Source organism: Pelmatolapia mariae, linkage group LG23, assembly GCF_036321145.2.
Source record: "Pelmatolapia mariae isolate MD_Pm_ZW linkage group LG23, Pm_UMD_F_2, whole genome shotgun sequence".
NCBI classification, from domain to species: Eukaryota; Metazoa; Chordata; class Actinopteri; order Cichliformes; family Cichlidae; genus Pelmatolapia; species Pelmatolapia mariae.
In genome coordinates, this window is record NC_086246.1 from 22,154,421 (window position 1) to 22,173,975 (window position 19,555).

The window sequence follows — 19,555 nt, forward strand, 5'->3', positions numbered from 1 at the left end:
AACTGCTAACGCTAGCTTGTTTCGTTCTGCTTTGCTTTGCATAGTAACAGGTCATAGCATCTTCCAATTGTAAGAATGTTTGCCTTTGTCAGCTCACACGTGATATTTTGTGTTTGTTTACAGTTTTACCATTCATGTATTTCAACAGAGCCATGCTATGCATCCAATCAAATATTGTCTGTCTGCCTAGTTAAGTGAAGAGGGCAGAATAAATGGATTACACGGCGGTATTTTCCTGTTTCTGTCCCTTCTCTATTTTTGGTTTCCACACCCCTGGAAACCCAAACAAAACACACATTATGAGGCTTCCAATGTCTGTGTCTCAATCTTGCGGCCCATGTCACCCCTACTTGCAGCCCGCATAATGACGTGAAGAAATATTTAAAAAAATTATTCACAAAAATTATTTAATATGAAGGCAATAGGCAGAGTGTTACAGGCATAGCCCTAAAGAATGTAGCCTCATGGGCAGTGTAGTCCGTGCTGCAGGGAGAATGGACTGCCGTACCCGTTATGTGTCTGTGAGCGCGAGGAGGGAGAAAAAAAGTCTAAAAGTACGACTTATCATCGAGCAGAAACGGGAGATGGAAGCATGTAAATATAATAATAACCACTGCCACCAAAAAGAGTGCCTGACGAGCCCAGTTGTAAGTAAGTTATTAAGACTCAACTGTACACTGTGTTCATGTTTTCCTCCAAAACAGTAAGTTCCATTGCAGCCTTTCAACCGCTCTCGCTAGTAAAGTTGACCCAGACAACAAAGTAAAGCTAGTTTTCGGCTACGAGCCCAACACGGAACCCGACGTATTAGCCAGAGGTCCCTTTACGGTTTTATGCCTTTACGATCCAGAGCAGTGGACCTGTTTTATATACGCGCGGAATAGTTTTCTATACGAGATCGCTGCTCAAAGTGCAGCCTTACCTATTGTCCACCCTACTGTCACTCATTTTATATTAAGATTTAAACATCTAGTTGGTATTGGTATGGCGAGTAGCCTTCAGTAAAAGCAATAAATCACACAGCAATAGTACATTCATGTAGTTGTAAAAAGCATGATAATATATTAAGTAATCCAAAGTATTCAGAATACGTTACTCTGATTGAGTAACGTAACGGAATACGTATTCTGTAATCTGTAGTGGAATACATTTTAAAAGTAACCTTCCCAACACTGAATTCAATAAATTTTAAAGACACTATCAGCTTCCCACTTTTAATTATCAAGTCAAACCACATCTGCGTATTTGCGTTGTAACTGCCAGTGTTTTCCTTCTCGTCTTACCTGGTGTGACTTGTAGAAAAACAGACTGAAGTTGGTGAAAACCACCCAGAGTTTCTGCCAGCCATTGCTGTTCTTAAACTTCCTTAGCAGGTTACCTGAGAGCTGGTTCTGCGAGGGCGACAGAAGAAAGGAAAGAGCAAAAATCAAATGGATGAAACATTCAATGATGACTCAATGATGCAACACAGTGTTAGTCTAACTGGATGTTAAAACGCAGGAGATTATGGGAAAGAGAAAGCCATCAGGTCCTGTCAACGTAATATACTCATATTGAAATTTAGCGTGAGCGTCAGTAGGTAATGTGCAAAAAATGCATAAATATTTGCGAATCTTAGGAAAAAACTAATGTTTTACTCATTTGTCATAAGCTGAATAAATATCCTGCAAACTACTTACATTGATTTAGATATATGTATTTATCTTATTTATTATAAGAAATATTTATTAATTTATTTCTGATTTGTAAAGCTAAACACGTTTGCAGCTGTTGCAGTACCTCTCTAATCCAGCAGGTGTCGCTAAAAGACAGGCTGTGTTTTCTGTACCAGCAAAGCAAGAGATGCGGGCCCCTGAAGTCTGCTGAGGGGCCTCATCAACTCATTGGCCACACTACTGATGGCCTCTACCAATGTTAGTGCACACAGATGCAGAAATAGAGATAAAGATTGACACCAATGGAGAAAGACAAAAACACAGATATGAGCAGAAAGAAAAGACACAAAGGACATTGGGGCAATGGTTCTTTGAGCACAAAGAAGAAAAAGACAGAACAGCGGTAAACAAGTGGGACACAAACAGGCAGCTGGACTTCAAAGACAGAGGTGGGAAGGAAAAACAGGGAATGTGGCAGGAGAAGACGGGCATTAGTGGTACCTCCACAGCTATGCTAAAGTCCACCATGGAGACGCTGGTGTTGCGATGCCAGCAGACATGCACGGTGGTGTTACCGCGATGACCCTGGCGCTCCAGGGATGAGCGCGAGCTGCCGAGCTCGTCCTCAGACTCCTGCTCGCCTCCTCCGTCCTCTGAGAGCTCTGCAAAAAACAGGCAGGTGAAAACGAGGGTGGTTAGCAGGAGAGAACTTCACTCTGAACAGATGCATTATGAGTTCTTCATTCATTCATGCTCCATGCAATTATTATGTTTACAAAGTGAAAACATCTGTTAGAGAAACCATGCTTGGATTGGACTTTACCACAAATATACTAATTTGTGTTCAAATCAGGGTCACAGAGATGTCGGAGCGTATCCCAGCTAAGACACAGAGCCAGACAGTCATTCACACTCTCGTTCTTATCTATGGATAGATTAGAATCTTTTTAACCTAACATGCATGTCCATGGGCTTTGGTAGTGGGCTCAAAAAAATGAGAACAAAGGCCTTTTATCGTGGGAATCTTTCAGCATCAAAGCAATTTCAATAAAGTTTCGTTTTTTTAAAAAAAGGAAAAGAGAAAGAAGCCCTCTTTTGTTGTCACTTGTAATGCAATACTCTTTAAGTGCTTGAGTTAAAAATGAACATGGCAGGTGGACTCCAATGACAAACAATGCAGGGTGTCAAACCAAAAAGGTCAACGGGAGGAGGCCTTATTGAATAGCTTGACGACTACCACAGGATGAGAAAAGTCAGGGATACCTCGGGTCTGCACCTACATATATCAGGTAACATTAAAAATACGATGAAGCGACCACCTGGACCTGAGTACATTCATGGGGTGCTGAAAGCTGCGGAGGAGGACTGCGCAGTAGTGTCTAACAGGTGAGGGTTGATCTATTTTAAAAAGGCCTATAGAAAAAAAGCCTCATAAAGAAGTGTAGACATGTGGTTAATGATTGATCTTATTGATTTTCTGGTTCCCACAGTCCTGACAGATGTGATGATGATGTGGTGTTTGGGCAGGGAGAAAGATCAATTTAACGTTTAGCGTTAAACCAACAGTAGATGACTTACTGTTGTCAGAGAGGCTGGTAGAGAGCAGGTCATTGTTTAAGCTGCTACTCTGCTCTGCCAGGTCGATGGCCATCCTGATGTCCTCCACCCAGCGCTCCATCTCTGATGCACAGCTGGACACAGCAGGAAGTAGACATGTTAAAATAAACAAGTGAAAGGGCCTCTCTAACTTTAGCAGCTGAGCAGACTGGATTAGAAAAAAAGGAAGAAAACGAGAAGCCTTCATAAAGGGAAATGCATATTATTAAGTCTGCTTCACATGAAACTGCCACTTTACAGCCAGATAAAACTTTTTAATCAGTGACTGAGTAAGTGACTGGAAACTAGGTCACGCAGCCCAGTTTAATTTGAGGATAAGCAAACTTTAACGAGGCTGCCCTCTATTAATTTAATACAGACCAGCTGTTTTTCCTCTTTCATTCACAATGCACGGTTTGTATTTTTATTCCCCTTTTATTCCTGTCTGCAATTTCTTTGCTTTCATTTTCAGATATCTACAAGCGTCTTTGCATGTGTGTTAATGAATACCTGGCTGCCACCACCACAGACTGCCGCTGCCCGAACAAGGTGAACGAATGAGGGACTCCCCACTCCTCCTCACTTTCTCTGATCTGCGGGAATAACATAATGTCATCAGCTAATTAATAAACGCGTTTCCTTCTTTTGTGAATAAAACTTGCTTAACTTTTTAATTTTTCTGTTTACCTAACTACTGCTTTAGTGCTTTAGTACTTTGGCCATTTCAAAGGTTTCTATGAAATATTAGTTCCTCAGTCACATAGCAGATGTAATCAGTCACACAATAATAATAATAATAATATAATATTGATGTATTCTCTGTAGAAAAACTCAGTGGATGCAAAATTATGTTTAAGCACATTTAATGTGACAGGGTAAAAATAAATAAATTAAAAAACACTAAAATATGTTTATATAGACAGAAAAGGGATTGTATTTATGATATTCATTTATCTTTTTGACCTCAAAAACAACACACACTCTACTAATTATACTTGACTGTAGGGAGCACTTCTGTAGTTACTCATTTATAAAATTATATAATTCACTGACAATATTTATTTCTTAAACAGAAGGCTCAAGAAGGTGCTTTTGAAATAACATATTTTTTAAAGATATGAACAACTTGTAGCCCTAAAATGTAACATTTCCATAGAATGAGCCAGATGGAAAACAAAACAGTTTAAAAATCTGAAAAACCTTTTGTAAGGAAAAGAAACTGTTTTGTGTGTGTGTTTTGATTATGTACCGTCATGCCATAGAGAGGCAGCTGGCCGTGAACCTTAAACTGGTTGGATGGGGTCATGCCTCGACTGGTGTACACCAAACAATCACTAAACTGGAAAGAAAAAAGGGTGAAGAGCTTTGTTTAGAGGTATTATAAATGCTTTGGGGTTTTTTTTAGTAGAAACCAGCATAAAGTCTCACCAGGAAGAACATCCTCTGCTGAAGGCCCTTTCCAGAGAGTTTGCTGAGGCAACCGAGCCTGATGAACTCCTGTAAGTGAAACAGAAACACACCGACAATGTGACGACAGGACGGCAGAGCGAGGAAGTAAAAACTCTACAAATGTCCAGGATGAATCTAGACTAGCTGAATTATTAAAGAGCCGCACCCTTCCGGGGCAGATGAGGTCTTCGACGCCGGTCAGATCCTTCTTCAGTTCTATAAGCTTCTGGAAGTTCTCCATCTTCATCATGATTCCCTGAAGCTGCAGCACCATCTCCGAGATGTCCGCCAGGGCAGCTGGAAGAGACAGATTTATTTTCATATATAGAAAGAAAATACACATATGAGCGGAAAGGGTAGGTGTGGGGACTGTGTACCTCTACAGTCCCTGAAGTCATCATGTGTGGGCGGGTAGTGCTTGCAGAGCCTCTCCAGGATAAGTTTGTAGTGCAGCAGGCGGTGAAGAGGCCTGAGGAGGAAGATGTTGAGGGGCAGGTAGCAAACCCGTTGCTGCTCGAAGTCTCGACATAAAGTCTCCACCTTCCGACTGGACCTGATAGTCACAAGGATGAAGTTTCTCTTTAGGACATCCTGTTTTGATTTGAACAACTTGTCTACATGTTCACTGTTTTGCTACTCACCGACAGGCCCGCTCCAGTTCCACCAGGCACTCTGAATGTTTCTGGAGATGAATCGTCAACTGCTGCAGATGCGGAAAGAGATGAAACCAAGATAAGAGACAGAAATTAAAAGATAAATATTAAAATGCACCTTATTTTATGAAATTAATGATCCAGAGTCAAGTATGGAGATTTACCCTTAGACCCTGAATGTTCTTGAGTAAAACGTCACCAATTCGCTGATAGTCTCCTTTAATGTGGGCGTTAGATCGGCCCTCCCTGAAGAGAGATTAAGACGTGCGTTAATGTGCAGGAGCACAGATTCACCAGTAGGTGTCAGCTCAAAACATCTTACACAAGACTGGAAAAGTCTTCATTTAACTCCCACAGACCCATTCATCTCACCAGTGTGTGTAAGTGTGTGTGAGTGTGTGTGTGTCCTCCTGCCTGTCATTACCGAGATAACACAAAGCAGATTCCGACTGCAGGGAAAGTGAGGAATTTCAGGTATTTGCACGAGCACATTAGACTTTTCATGCCACATTATGTCAAGTGAAGGAAAAAATTACCAACAAAGCCATTTAGCCATCTCAGATTAAGGAAAATGGAAATGTAATCAGTTCAAACAATTCCTTGTGTTACTAAAAAAAATCTAGCCTGAATATGACTATGAAACATGACTAGAACTGCTTGGAAACAAAGCAGCACACAGAGACAAACTACAGTAGAAGGGATTCATTTTTCCTGATCCTACATCAGCACCAAGATTAATCTGGTGTTAAAATGCTTCCCATGTAATCACTTTTTTTGATTACATGCACTAATCCTGCTTAATTGCACAGTGGAAAATGTTCTACACATTTGAATTAAACATAGAAATAGGAAAGAATTAATTTGTGACCGCTTTAGTTTGTAACATTTTTCTATTTTCATCCTTTTTCCTCTGTTAAAAATGGGGCCTATTATTCTTTACCTTATATAATGTTGTATACATACTGTTGTGATGGATGGATGCTCACATTAAACATTTAAGACTTTTAAATAAGGATTACTAAACCCTATGAGCCCAATGCTCTGTTTGAGACAGCCTTTTCCACTCTTGGATGTAGATGATGTCATACAGAGCAAAGACTGAAGCTGTGTTCACACTGGAAATAGTTCGCTTGTTTTGCATCATTTTGAAGATGTAGGCCGGTTGCTTGATGACATTGCAGGCTCTGGTTGCCTTTACGATAAGATTCATATGTCATTTAATAGTCTTCTTCACTCTGATTGGTAGTGGCTTCAGTCAGTCATGTAGAAGTTGACAAACTTAGTTACGGGTCTCGCCTGCTTCCCGTCACCAGCAGTTATTAAACATGTAGTCATCTGAAATAATAGAAACTCATTTGCTTTCTGTGGTCACCACATCACTGCAAATCAGTTCCAGTGTGGATGCGCTGTCTGTGAGCACAGAAGCCCCACCCACCTCCTCTGTTCTGTCTAAGAGGGGCAGCCAATCATATGAAAGTAGGGGGAGAGGAGTTAAAACACCTTCTTTCAGTCAGAGCCAGCCCCAGGTTAAGATAAATACAGATTATTTTGAACCGTGGATCACGCAAAGCTACTTTGCCAGAGTAGGCTGAATAAAATTATAGAGCTGAAAATGAAAATAACAAATACAACTTTAATTCAAGCCCTTTTTTAAACATAATAAACATACAGTAAAAATAAATAATTTTAAACCTCATCTGTAAATTTCTGAAAAACAAAAAAACTTTTCTGAATGGAAACAGATGGACACTGACCACTGCGCCAGCCGCTGCTCTGTCTCTTTGAGGAATCCCTGATGAAACTTGTACACCGGATCATAGTTGGCAGAGATCAGGCTCCTAACAGAGTCTGGGAAAGCCTCGTCTTTCCCCACGGCACTGTGGAAGGACTAGAAAATTGACAAACAATGTGGACATGTGGAAAAAGAAGAAAACGCAGATCACATTTTATCTTTTACTATATACATATATTTTTTAAATTGTATTTCCATATCGGATACTTCGGCACATAATGAGTGCCTTTTCTGCTCCTCACAAGTAAGTGAACAAAACATTCAGAAGGAATAAAAATAATGAGAATGTAACTCCTACTCATCCACAACTCCCCCAGATTACTGGCAGAGATTGGAAGGGACACATCCGGTATGAGGTCCCACACATTACTGGTAGGATCCAGGATGAGGGATTGGACATGACAACAGAAATCCATCAGACACACACAAATGTGCTCAGGGCCTTGTGGCCCCGTGTGAATGCACCACGACCCCTGACACAGAGGTGTTATACTCCCCGCCGTAGTAAATCACACAGGATCTGAGAGCTCGAGCAGACAGGAGGCAGTCCAGCAGTTTCACAGACGGACTCGCCCGGAGAGAGCATAAGTGACACGAGATTTAAAAAAAAGAAAAAGAAAAAAGAAAAGAAAAAGAGGATGGGTGGGTGTGGGATCCCAGGCGTGAGCTGTACCAGCCAAGGAAAATGTTTAAGAGGTTTTAAAAAAGCACCCGCGCACGCCTTCTTTCCACATCAAAGAGGCTGGAAACTACTAATGTGAAGAAAAACAGCTGAGAAAGGAAAAAGTAGGAACAGAGGCGTTTTCCACTCCACAGCGAGGTCAGAGGTCACCGTCAGTGTCTCAGTATTAGGGAGACCGGTCTTTAGCAAGCAGGTGCTGAACCTGTGTTTCTGCATTGGTGGTCTTTACTCATTATACCCCCACCTATCACATTTCCTTTTTTTTTTTTTCTAAAGCAGTTGCGACAGACAGTAAAAGTGAGTCATATAAAAGCAAAGACTGAGTCTGACCCACATTAAGCTGCACTTTCATCCCAGACGCTGTTTTTATAAATGCAGAGTGGGTTTTCTTTTCTGTGTTGACTTCAGCAGTTTTACTTGTAAACCAAAAGAGCCTGAAGCTAATTAGTCTGTCCAAGCTGTGTAACAGCAAAAAGATACAAGTCTGCTCACTTAAAAAGAAGAGAGTTGTAGCACATGCACTGCACTGAATGCATTTTCATCTCTGTCCTGCATGAGAAAAGTGCTCATAAACCACAGACGCTGAACCTCAACCTTCAGTTGGAGGCCAAACTAAAGGCACATAAAAGCCTTCTTCTGGGATTTGAATAAAAAAAGAGAAGTAAGACTGGAACTGTGTGCTGGAACTAATGTAATATTAATGTTGTATTACTGAGAACAAACACCGTGAGATTTGTGAGTTTGGTTCAGACTTGAGCCTTTACTTTCCCTTTTGGGCCTCTTTTTCTAATATATAACTGTAAAAAACACCAACACTTGCATCTCAAATTCAGCACGTTGTGCGGTGCAAACCAACCCTGACTCACTGTTCCAGCACATGAGCTTTTAAAAAGATTAATTTTGGTACACTGTCCCAAAATTACGCTTTTAAACCACCAGTTTTGACTCATTATTCCGGTACTAAGGCTCTAAAGAAACCAACCTTGGCTCACGGTATGCTTTAGGATAAGGATTAGACTCGACCACACTGGCTCTTGGTCCTGCCACTTTCAGTCTAATCCAGATGGTAATGGCCTCACAGTGTGAAGGGAAGAGATAACAGATTGGACAGAAGAGACTGGACAATACATGGAGACAAAGAGGCACCACTATCTTTACCTCTGTGATAACCTGCAGGTCACTGAGGTAGGTCCGCTCTGTGGTCAATAGTTCCTTGGCTATAAAGTAAGCCTTGTCTGTGGGAAACTTCTAGACAGAAACAAAAAGAAGCAAATCAATCAATCAAATCAAATCCATCAATCTGTTTATATATATTTTTATCTCATCTTCTACAGAAAGCAGTCTACACATTTTATGTTGCGAAAGACCAGCGGTTCAGTTCTTGTTATTAATTTGGATGAATTCCCCCAATTAATAATTTATTTGTTTTACCAAATTACAGTAATGTGCAAAAGTCTTCAGCCAACTTTATTTCTTTGCATTTTGCTAGAAAAATTGGAAATAGCTGCATTGATTAATTGAAATATGCGCTAATATGTGGAAATAAAATATATAAGTTAAAAACAGAGTTTGTGTAAATCTAACCAGTTGAGCTCTGCGGAGGCCAGTCCATGACTGATAGTGTCCACTGTTTCTTTTTCTAACAAACTGTGCTTTAACTGCATTGGTGTTGTCATTGGGATCATTGTCATGATGACAAATTAATCTGTTGGTGGATTAAAGCCTGATGGTACTTTTCTGTGTTCATAATTCATCAGTTTAGACAAGATCTCCAACACCACTGACTGAAATGCAGCATCAAACCATGACAGACCTTCCGCCATGTTTTAGAGATGGCTGTAGACCAGGGGTGTCAAACTCGGCCACTTGCCACCCACCTCACCCCTACTTGCGGCCTGTATATTGACATGAGGAAATATAATGCAATTTGGCCCTTGAAGTTACCTTTTTGTTAGCGAGGATTTGTTTGTTGTTGAGTGCAATGTTAAAATAAGTTCTTTAAAAAGCAAAAAAAATGATTTAATATGAAGGCAATATGAGCAGGAAGCACAAACTAACTGTGTTAGTTCAGTGAGGGAGTTATTTTTAAAGAAAACATTTTTCACTAGCAGTCAAAAACTAATGTGTACACTTATGTCTGCATTTTGTTTTTTTAATACTAACAAAATTATAGCGGAAGTGCTGCCACATGTCTGGTCAGAAAGAGAGGACCAATTTGTTTATTTGGTGGTTCAATGAAAGACTTCTGTTAGTTAAGAGTGAGAAAAAAAATCTGCGTTCACGTTTGCAGTTTTGTATTGTTATATAATATTAGAAATGTAAAAAAACTAAACTAAACACTACATTTTTGGAAGTATTTGTGGGCGTTTTCTTGTTTGTTTGGGGGGGGGGGGGTTTGTATTACTTGAACACTGAAGTGGCCCTCTAATGAGATGACAGTGCCAGCAGTGGCCCACAGCTCATTTAAGTTTGAGACCCCTGCTGTGGACACTCACTGTTGTATCTCCAATGACCTCCTCCATACATACCGACAATGATTTGAATGAAAACTGTCACATTTGGATTTGTCACTCCATCAGACCTGATGTCACTGATTTTCACTCCAGTTCTTCTGTAATGTGGAATACCTCAGAACCCCCCCCCCCCTTTTCTTTCCTTAAGATTGGCTTCTTGACAGCCAGTCTTTCACTGAGACCATTTCTGATGAGGTTTCAGTGAACAGTCGATGAATCAACCTTAGGGTCCAGATGCATCTCTCAGGTCCTGAGTCAGGTCTTTGCTTCAGTTTTCCTGTTTCTTAAGGACAAGACTTTCAGATATAGTTCATCTGCAACAAGGTCTTGTTTTTTTTGTTTTTTTTTCAGGTATGCCACTTCTTATTTTGTCCACTACTTGGTCCAGTTTCCTCATATCTCCATGTGTATATGCAAGAAATAAGAGCAAGTTATTTGTTTTTGTGACAGGCTGTACCAAAAAAACTGGTTCTTTGTTATTTTGTGGTTCTTTTGCTGTCTGTTTTGTGTAAACACAACACAGGGTCATAACTTGACTTGACCATATTAATGCTTCAGTGATTCATAGGTCAGTGTTAGGTGGTTTAACAAACAAATCATTCCTATGAAAATGGTCAGGTGAAAGAACTGGATTGAAATGAGTGAAAAAGTCGCCAAGACTTTTGAAAGGACTTCAGAAAGCCTGGAAAACTATTGCTCAAGCGCACTTACAAAAATTACAAGAATCTCTGGCTGCTTGAATCAAAATATAAAGAAAAGAGGAGTGGCTAAAGGCTTCTGCACATTTGTCTAAGTCACAGCATTGTTTTTTTCCAAGTACTGAAAGAAAGACTTGGGTGTTCACAACTTCTTAGTCCAGACTAAATTCCTTTGAAGTCCTTCTGGGGGCCAGTTCAGTGATTCCAAGAAATTTCCCCATCCACCTTCTCACTCTCTGCATGCCCACCTTCCTCCTCGCCTCGTCTTCCTCATCATTGCGAACATATCCTGCTTCGGTAAGCAGCGGGCTGGTAAGTGGGGATAACGGCTGGACTTCAGGACTCTGTTCAGCACCCAGGACCCCAGTCCTTCCCATTCTCTGCCCATTCACAGAGCCGTTCCCATTAACTGCTACATGAGGACCTCCCAGCGGAGAGTTCTCTGAACCCGGACTTCCTGAGGGGCGAGAAGAAAAGAAGAATATGGAAAGGGGGGAGAAGCGGGGGTTAGGAATAGAACAAAGAGTAAGAGAAGATGGCAAGAGAAGATAAGTGACAGTGTTAAATTTGATACAAAGAGAAATTCAGCTTCTACAATGAAATACACTGCCAACTTGTATTTGTATTTCTTATCATTTAATAGAACATTTAATCATGACAGAATTATTTATTCTGCCAGACACAGCAGTGAAGCAAAAGGTTTCCAGGCTCACTGCACTGTGCACCTAAAACATATTTAACAAGAAGAAGAATTGTTCAATAATATTGTCTCTGAATATTGTCTCCAAATAACTCAATTAAACATAAACAAGATGATTGGCAATGAATTTCAACACTGGATAATTCTACACAATCAGTTGTAAAGTATGGTCTAAATGAGCACCTCTCATTTAGATCATACTTTAGGACCAAATGCCACTTGACCAAATGCTACAGTCCACTGACTCTATTCTATTTGCATTCACTTATATGAATGTGAATATGATTAAAGCATAGCTAGAAGGGATGGAGAGAAGAAAAACAGACTGTTAGTAAGGGGCCAACCTTTAATAAAGGTTATATTTGGGCATTATATAGGTAAATTAAGGGGAAGAATGATGTTGTGCATAGTGGAGGGCTTTGAGCAATTTTGCATATTTAATAGTTCATCAGCAAGCTATCTTTTGCTTCAATTTGCCTAAATAAACACCAGAAGGACAGTACAAGACTGATAAGTGCCATTAAATTTACAACCATTTATGATTAAAAAAAAAAGCTCTCCTAAACTTTGAGATGCTGGAAGCAGTAAAAGTTAGCCACTTTAACTTTTTACTAAAAGGTTTTGATGACGCCTTAAATGGAGCTGTCGTATAACAGGCATCTGGTCTGATTTGTAGTTTAAATCTGCTTCTGGCAGCCCTTTATGAAAATGATGGAAAGGGTAAAAAGATAAGTCTACTTCTCACTAATGTGAGAAACACTACAGATGTTAACTACATGGTAACTACACGGTACTAAGTCGTGACTCGTGACTGTATACTTGCCCAGGTGCAAAGTTTCCACAGAGTCCACTTCTATACATCAAACTGAATCATGGATAAAACCATGGCAACCAATGAGTGCAAGTCTGTGTGTGGGGGGATGCTATAAAAACACTGACAACCATACAGAAGACCACTAAGAAACTACCACAAAAAACGAACAGAAGCTACAAAACAATAAACGGAGACAAGTGGAATCAAGTGCAACACTGAAAAACACAAACAGGCTACGCTACAGACTAACTACCACAACACAAAACACTGGTGGGATCCATGTGCCGAGCAGGCGGAGGGTATATAGGTGGGTGTGTGTGAGGGGCACGGCAGTTCAGCACCTGTTTGCTCTAAAGAAATTCCCGAGTCCCTTTTCTTCTGACAAACGTCATCATTTTTTTGTTTATTGACACTAGTTCACACAATCAGTTACAGTGTTAAAAATAGAGATTAAAGGGAAAATGGGGAAGGGGGCCTCAGAGAAGTCACCAAAAAAAAGATTCAGAAGGTGCTTAGTGATGAAAAAAAAAAAGAAAAAAGGACAGGTGTGGAGGAATACAAAGTGTTACAGCAGAGACAGAAAAAACAGTGAGTCAATGCAGCTTTAGTCCATTCAAAATCAGCGTGTTAATTTGTAAAGATGCTTATGCAGCTCTTTGACTAGAATGGATGCATGTTCAGTATTTATAATTTCAAAGCATGCTACAGTCATTAAAATGAACAAATAAATAGAGAACATGCAAACCCCAACTGCCACCAAGGTCTCCACTTTAACTTTAAAAGAACAGCAAACAAGTGGTTTACACCTTTTAAAAAAATCATGTAAAAAGAAAAAGATTAAAGGATCAAGTGACACAGCAGTACCCTTGTATACCATTTTAATAATCTAAATTTAAGAAACACTTTGAAAATATGGTTGCTTTCTTGCTCAGACTTAAATAAGAAGACTGAAACCTCTTATGTCTATAAATATGAACTCAGTTAGCTTAGGTTAGCTTAGCTTAGTTAGCAACAAGTGAGAAAATCCCTACAAAACCGCAACCTTAAATATTAACTTTTAAACTTACTAAATAAATGAGATAAAAAGGAGTTATTTTCTAAACTTTACAGTTGCTAACAAGTGGACTTTGTCACTTTTAGACAGAGATACGGGATATGTTTTTTTTGTTTTTTTGCTAAGCTAAGCTAACTTGCCACTGGCTGTAGCTTCATATTTTTAACATATATAAATCTTTAGCTTTCAGAAAGACATCAAATATTTTCCAAAAGTTTCAAACTATTTCATGATGCAACCTGATATCATCAGTGTGTGTGTGTATATATATGTATATATATATATATAATCACAAAAAAAGCTACAAGGTAGTTTGCCTTTCATTTTAAATTAATCAATCAAATTAACCAAATTTGGCTACAATTAATTCCATAAATAAACAAAATATCAATCAATCAGTCTTTTACTGCATCTACTTTATATTAAAACTACAAAAACAAGCCTCAGTGGAAGTGACTGGCTTCAAGTGCTACTTGTTGACAGGCAGCGAGACTAAAGACAAGTTGGACTCAACCCCAGTATTCCAGTGTATGCATGTGAATAACTTCTCACAATACTCTGACTTTCATACCTTAAAAAATAAAATGCCAATATCTCTCAAAGATATCTTTATTTTTGCACTTGCATTATGCTTTAAGCTGAACTTTACTTGTGTCTGTCTACCTTCGCCCTCTCATTCTCCGTTAAAAGAGCACTGGAGTTGAGTCAGCCTTGTTTTGTCCTCATGCTTGGTGAGGAAACCGCAATGGGTACGAATGGTTTCTAAATATTTGAAAACGACACAGTGCAGTTGAGAAATCATGAGCGAGGAGCAACAACAACAACAACAACAAAAAAAAAGGGCTATAAACTGCAGTAAGAAGTATCTGAGTCTAAAAACCTGCAAAGCTATAGGGTTGTTGTTAGGATTGTGTTAAACTGCACCCTCACACATCTGGAACCAGTTTGAGCCCCATGACAGAAACACAGCGTGACAGAGTGAGCAAAAACAGAGTTGAGTGACAGAGAGCAGCAACATCCTTCACCTGGTTAACATGCATTTACAGTACAGAAAGTGAAATGGTGAGAAAACAGTGCTGAAAGACTTTTTTTCAACCCCTCGAAATAACAACAACAAAAAAAAGAAGCGAGAACATGCTTAAAAACAAACATTTACAAAGAGTGAATCATGAACATTCGATTCAGGTAGAGGCAGCAGGAAACAAAAGGTCATTCAACCTCGGAAGCTGATAAAATCTTGACGACATTCAGTCCAAATTAAGCCACCTTGTAACTTGAACCCCCGATATCAGTATTTAATTCATGAGTCAGCAAAACAGTTTAGCTTCCTGAAACTGGATCTACTGGTCATTAACAGTACTGTTTGTGTTTGTGTTTATTGTGCTACAATTTAGGTGCAAAAAGACTGTAATATGCAAAAAGAACCAAACCAGAATGAGAATGAGCAAGCTAAGACACTGATTTAATACCATTTAATGCAATTTTTGCTTACTCAGTCCATCTGGATGACAGTGCTGACACATGACATCTAAACAAAATCTCCTTGTGTTGATCTTTAAAGTAATTTCAACTGATACTCAACAGGTTGGCTTATTTTTGTACTGATTTAGTTTATGGGACATTTAAACATTTCCTGCATGTCTCAAGAGAAGCCCACACTTTAATTCACTTCAGTTTGATCCAATTCAGCGTGCTGTAGTGGAGCAGCCAATGACAGAGATGGAGATGGGAAGCCTTCACCAGCATAAAACAGCATCCAGAGAAGTGAAAGATAACAGGGTTACCTCTGTTTGCGGTTGCAGCGCATGCCTGGGGCCAAGCCGAGCAAAGCAGGACGAGGATGGCGGTCGGTGTGTTTGATTACCGCTGATTGTATAAAACCGTGACAGAAAGAGAAAGCATAACCATAGAAAGAAGTAAAGACTGAAAAAAATCCCCCAAAACCCATCACCAGCAAGCTGAAGTAGCATAAGTGTTGAAATGTGGAGACAAATGGAGCTTCAGCTAGAAAACACAGATATAAAAGATTAGGGTTTCCCTAAAATTGATGCAAACCTACTTCAATTGGTCTAAATACAAAAGGTCATGACCAGAATACCATGCAGATCACCCACGCAGACAGACAAATGGACTGAATGCATGAAAAAGTGCTCAGAAGACGAGAACATCAGCAGTCAGCTACGTTCCTCCTCTGGCAGATCCCAGTAGCTCACAGAAAACACACTTTTCCCAAAGTGTAGCACTCCAAGTACAATTCAGTCTACTAACTACATCAATTACACTGTACAGTTAAAGGGATCAGACCAACTGTACAGCAGTCTCCCCTCCTATCAAATCCATTTATGAACTTCAGCTATTACCTCAAAGTCCATCTATTGCACCAGACAGTCTGATTTAGAGAAAAAGTTACACTATAACTACAAAATGAGTGTATAATTCCACAGAAAGGCAGCTTGACAGCTTTTAGAAAGAGCAATCAAGTGTCACATTTACTACCTAAAAGAAATAAACTTTTCACACACACTTCTACACCTTAATGTCCCACAAATAAGAAAATATGTCTTAATTCTCAACAATATGGCAAATGCTAACACGTAAAGTGTGAAGTGAACAAAATTTTTTGAAAACGTCAAGGTTTTCCTCTAACTTTCTATGAAACATTTCCTTCTGCACATTCAACTACAGTGATTATACACGTTTCTGAGTTATGGCACGTTGTGAGGAAGCTTTTACCAAATGTATGCTCATTATTTTACCTTTCTTTTTATACAAAGAGCTTGCTGGCTCACAAAAGTGTCAGCTAGCAGCTTACTAAGAAATTTGCATACGTAATTTAAAAAAAGGAGTTTAGAAACAACAGATGTTATTAAAGATTCAATTCGCCATTAGAAAACACACATCTTGTCCTATGTTTACGCTCCAGAAAATACGTTAGACCCTGTACGTAAAGCATGCTTGATTATAAAAGGTGTGAAGCATCGCAATCAACCATAGTGTTTTCCTTCTATGTCGGTGCTCGTCAGTGTAGCGGGAAGACAAATTTCTGTCTCTAAGAAGAAAAAGCCGACTTTAAACATCTGTTTATCTGTAACACACCAAATTAACACGACATGTTTTTCATTAAAGGACCTCAGTCCTTTAATTAAAGTCCTCCTTTTGCCCACTCATGCTCGCTCAACAGCTAAAAACCCGACCGCCTATGTCTTCCTCATTAAAGCGGTAACACCCTCCCTCTTCCTCCTCACCGTCGCCGCCCTCCTCCAACTGCAAACTCCCGAAAGAGAACTTGCTGTGAGAGAGGGGGGACGTGCCATTTGAGTTAACCGAAATCATGGAGCTGACTGCGGCCGGGTTGCCGTACATTAAGGGCTGGCTGTACGCGCTGCTGCCCGTGTCTGACTCTGTGTCGCTGGTGTCGGTGCCGCTGCTAGTAGACCCGTCGATCATTTGGACCGGCTGGTTTAGATTGTTGTATTTGTTATTAGACGGGCTGCTGCCAGGTTTTCCCTGACGCCCGAACATCCGCTGCACCGTATTGGACCGTGGCTGACCCGGAACTAGGAGGTTCCCGTTATTGCCGTTGGTCATCATCATTCTACGCTCCAGTGGGGCAGAGCCAGGAGTTTTGGCGTGCACCCCAGAGCGATTGCGGTGGTTGATGGGTGTCGATGTCAGCTGGCTGAGAATGAACGGGTCAGTGTCAGAGCGGTTCCTCATGTTGTTGTTGTTGTAGTACGGTTTGGCCAGATTTGGCGCAGTGCGGTTTGAGGCGATCGGGGAGTAGCTGCCATAGTGGTTTTGTGGATGGGATGATGGCGGGACCGTGGGAGTCTCCACAGGGAGCGCTCCCGGACGTTTACTGAAATAATGCCCACCGTCATCCCACCGCGAAGCTGAACGTGGCTGACTGTGACCATTTGTCATCTCGGAGTGACTGAGTGAGTTTGTGCGGTGATGGAAGCTGCTGATCACCGGGCTGGAGCACTGACTGCGTGTCCCGGTTCCTAATGGACGACCCAACACTGCACCTCGCTTGTCTCGCCCCTGAAAGATCTCATCTAACAGCGTGCTGTGGAGCGGGAGATGCCCATTTGTCAAAACGTCCTCATCTGTTAGCTCATGACTCACATTAAACTTGTTAGACACAGGAGACTGATTTACAGTGTTCCTGTTACCCTGCATGCTTTGCTGCTGCTGCTTCCCCACCATACCCTGCTGCATCAGCCCTTGGTGATTGGTGTGATAGAACCCATTAACAGCCCCAAACAGCCTCCCAGCTTGCCCCCCATTTCGACCAGGACTACCCAAGTGCCTACTATAAGCACAAGGCTCATCCTCATTGCTGTCATTTGCATTGCTGTGACCCCGGGTAGCCCTGTTGTTCTTTGTCACATCACATTCACTGTCTATGTCGCTGCAGTCTATGTAAGGAATAGAAGAGCTGCTGCCTTTGTTTGCCCTGCAGGATGGACCTGGGTTGAGGAGCTGCTGGTCCAGTACTGATCCCGCGATGTGGTGGTTCTGTCGGGGCTGAGTCAGGTCTGAGCCAGGCACTGCCGTTAGGCCATGAAGACCGTTGGTGGGGGGCGTGACCGCCTGTGGCTCCTCCGAACCATTAGGTACAGCCAGATGGCTCAATCTGTCTGAGTCAGGCTGGTCTGCTAACGGGATTGACGTGGCACTCTGCAAATAACAAGAGGGGAGAAAAGACAGAACATGGTGAGAAGATGGAATGAAAGGTTAAAAGGGAGGAATAATAAAGGATAAAACTCTTATTTATTTGGGCTCTATTACAGGGACAGCCTTAGAGCAAGCACTCAGTTACACATTTTCACTCCCTGGAACGGAATGGGTACATAAGCTTTGTAATCACAGCTCCAGATTTAAACAAAGATGCTGAGGACTGATTTAAAAAAAAAGAAGAAGAAAAAAAAAGCTTGTTAATTATCGTGTGGTTGTGTTTCGGCGTTTTCTAATGCAGTTCCAAGTAAAGGTAAACATATTTCTCCCTCTGGTTTTCTACTGTACATTCGATCACACTATTTTGGTAGTTGACATTTCTGAGTCCATACATTTACGCTATGACTATTATTCTTCATACTGAGGCAATGATTGTCATTCTCTCACTGATTAATTCAAAACACTTGTGGGTTGAGTTAACCTGACATTTAGTTAGATTTCTCAGGAGGTGCCCATCAGGTTATGGCATAGACTGAAGGATAATTCAGACAAGACAAGCCTGAGCATGTCTAAGATCGAGAGCCAATGTCAGCCACCAATGTTGATTTAGTACCTAAATAGGGAGCTACTTCAACAACCTCTCACAAAGCACAGTACTTTGAAAAATATGCAAGAAAACTATTCCCGCTGAAAGTGGAAAAGAAACTCATATTGCTCATTGAGGCAAAGACAGCAGGATATGCTAGCAGCATGAGGTGTGAACGTAATCCCAACCAATAACTCCAAGCGCCCATGGATTTTACTGCAGGGGTTATGTGGTGGAAAAGCAGAGCTTTAAGCAGCTGATTAAAAAGCTTGGCCAAAAATACAACATCCCAGGCAGCAAATAAAATATTTGTCAGTTTAATTATGTGACAGTATTGTGCGGTTCCTGAAGAGTTACAAGGTTTAGTTACTTTAGTTATTGTTAAACTAAAGCGGTAAGCAGTTATTTTATACTTTTTATAACATACTTCTACTTTCTCATCAGTAACGACCAGCTCCTAACACAACCACAACTCCAAGACCAAGCAAGCTAAAGTTAGCCCGCTAGTTGCTACACTGGGAAATAGCTTTGTTACCAGGTAAAGCAATGTTAGCCAACAGGAAGCATGTGTGTATTCTTCAACTTGGTTTCCCAAAGAGTTTCTGATCTTACAATAAAGTAAAAATACCAAGACTGCCAAAATTTAAAAAAAAAAAACCCACAAACATCTTTTTCAAGTAATG

At 40.6% G+C, this 19,555-nt stretch overlaps 1 protein-coding gene across 3 annotated transcripts in view; it reads right to left on the reverse strand.

Annotated features, from left to right (window-relative positions):
* Window positions 1-19,555, reverse strand: part of LOC134621030 (FERM, ARHGEF and pleckstrin domain-containing protein 1-like) — a 66,880-nt gene that overhangs the window by 1,933 nt on the left and 45,392 nt on the right. For 2 of the 3 annotated variants that reach the window (XM_063467428.1, XM_063467427.1), the window contains exons 13-26: window positions 18,079-18,289; window positions 11,287-11,495; window positions 8,986-9,075; window positions 7,108-7,241; window positions 5,518-5,599; window positions 5,342-5,403; window positions 5,078-5,253; window positions 4,867-4,997; window positions 4,680-4,748; window positions 4,501-4,590; window positions 3,762-3,844; window positions 3,234-3,346; window positions 2,157-2,317; window positions 1,284-1,391 (exon numbers count right to left, since the gene is read on the reverse strand). In XM_063467428.1, coding sequence (XP_063323498.1) covers window positions 1,284-1,391; window positions 2,157-2,317; window positions 3,234-3,346; window positions 3,762-3,844; window positions 4,501-4,590; window positions 4,680-4,748; window positions 4,867-4,997; window positions 5,078-5,253; window positions 5,342-5,403; window positions 5,518-5,599; window positions 7,108-7,241; window positions 8,986-9,075; window positions 11,287-11,495; window positions 18,079-18,289 — 1,719 coding nt within the window. The remainder of the gene's footprint in view (window positions 1-1,283; window positions 1,392-2,156; window positions 2,318-3,233; window positions 3,347-3,761; window positions 3,845-4,500; window positions 4,591-4,679; window positions 4,749-4,866; window positions 4,998-5,077; window positions 5,254-5,341; window positions 5,404-5,517; window positions 5,600-7,107; window positions 7,242-8,985; window positions 9,076-11,286; window positions 11,496-18,078; window positions 18,290-19,555) is intronic. The other variant, XM_063467429.1, reaches the window with a different exon arrangement.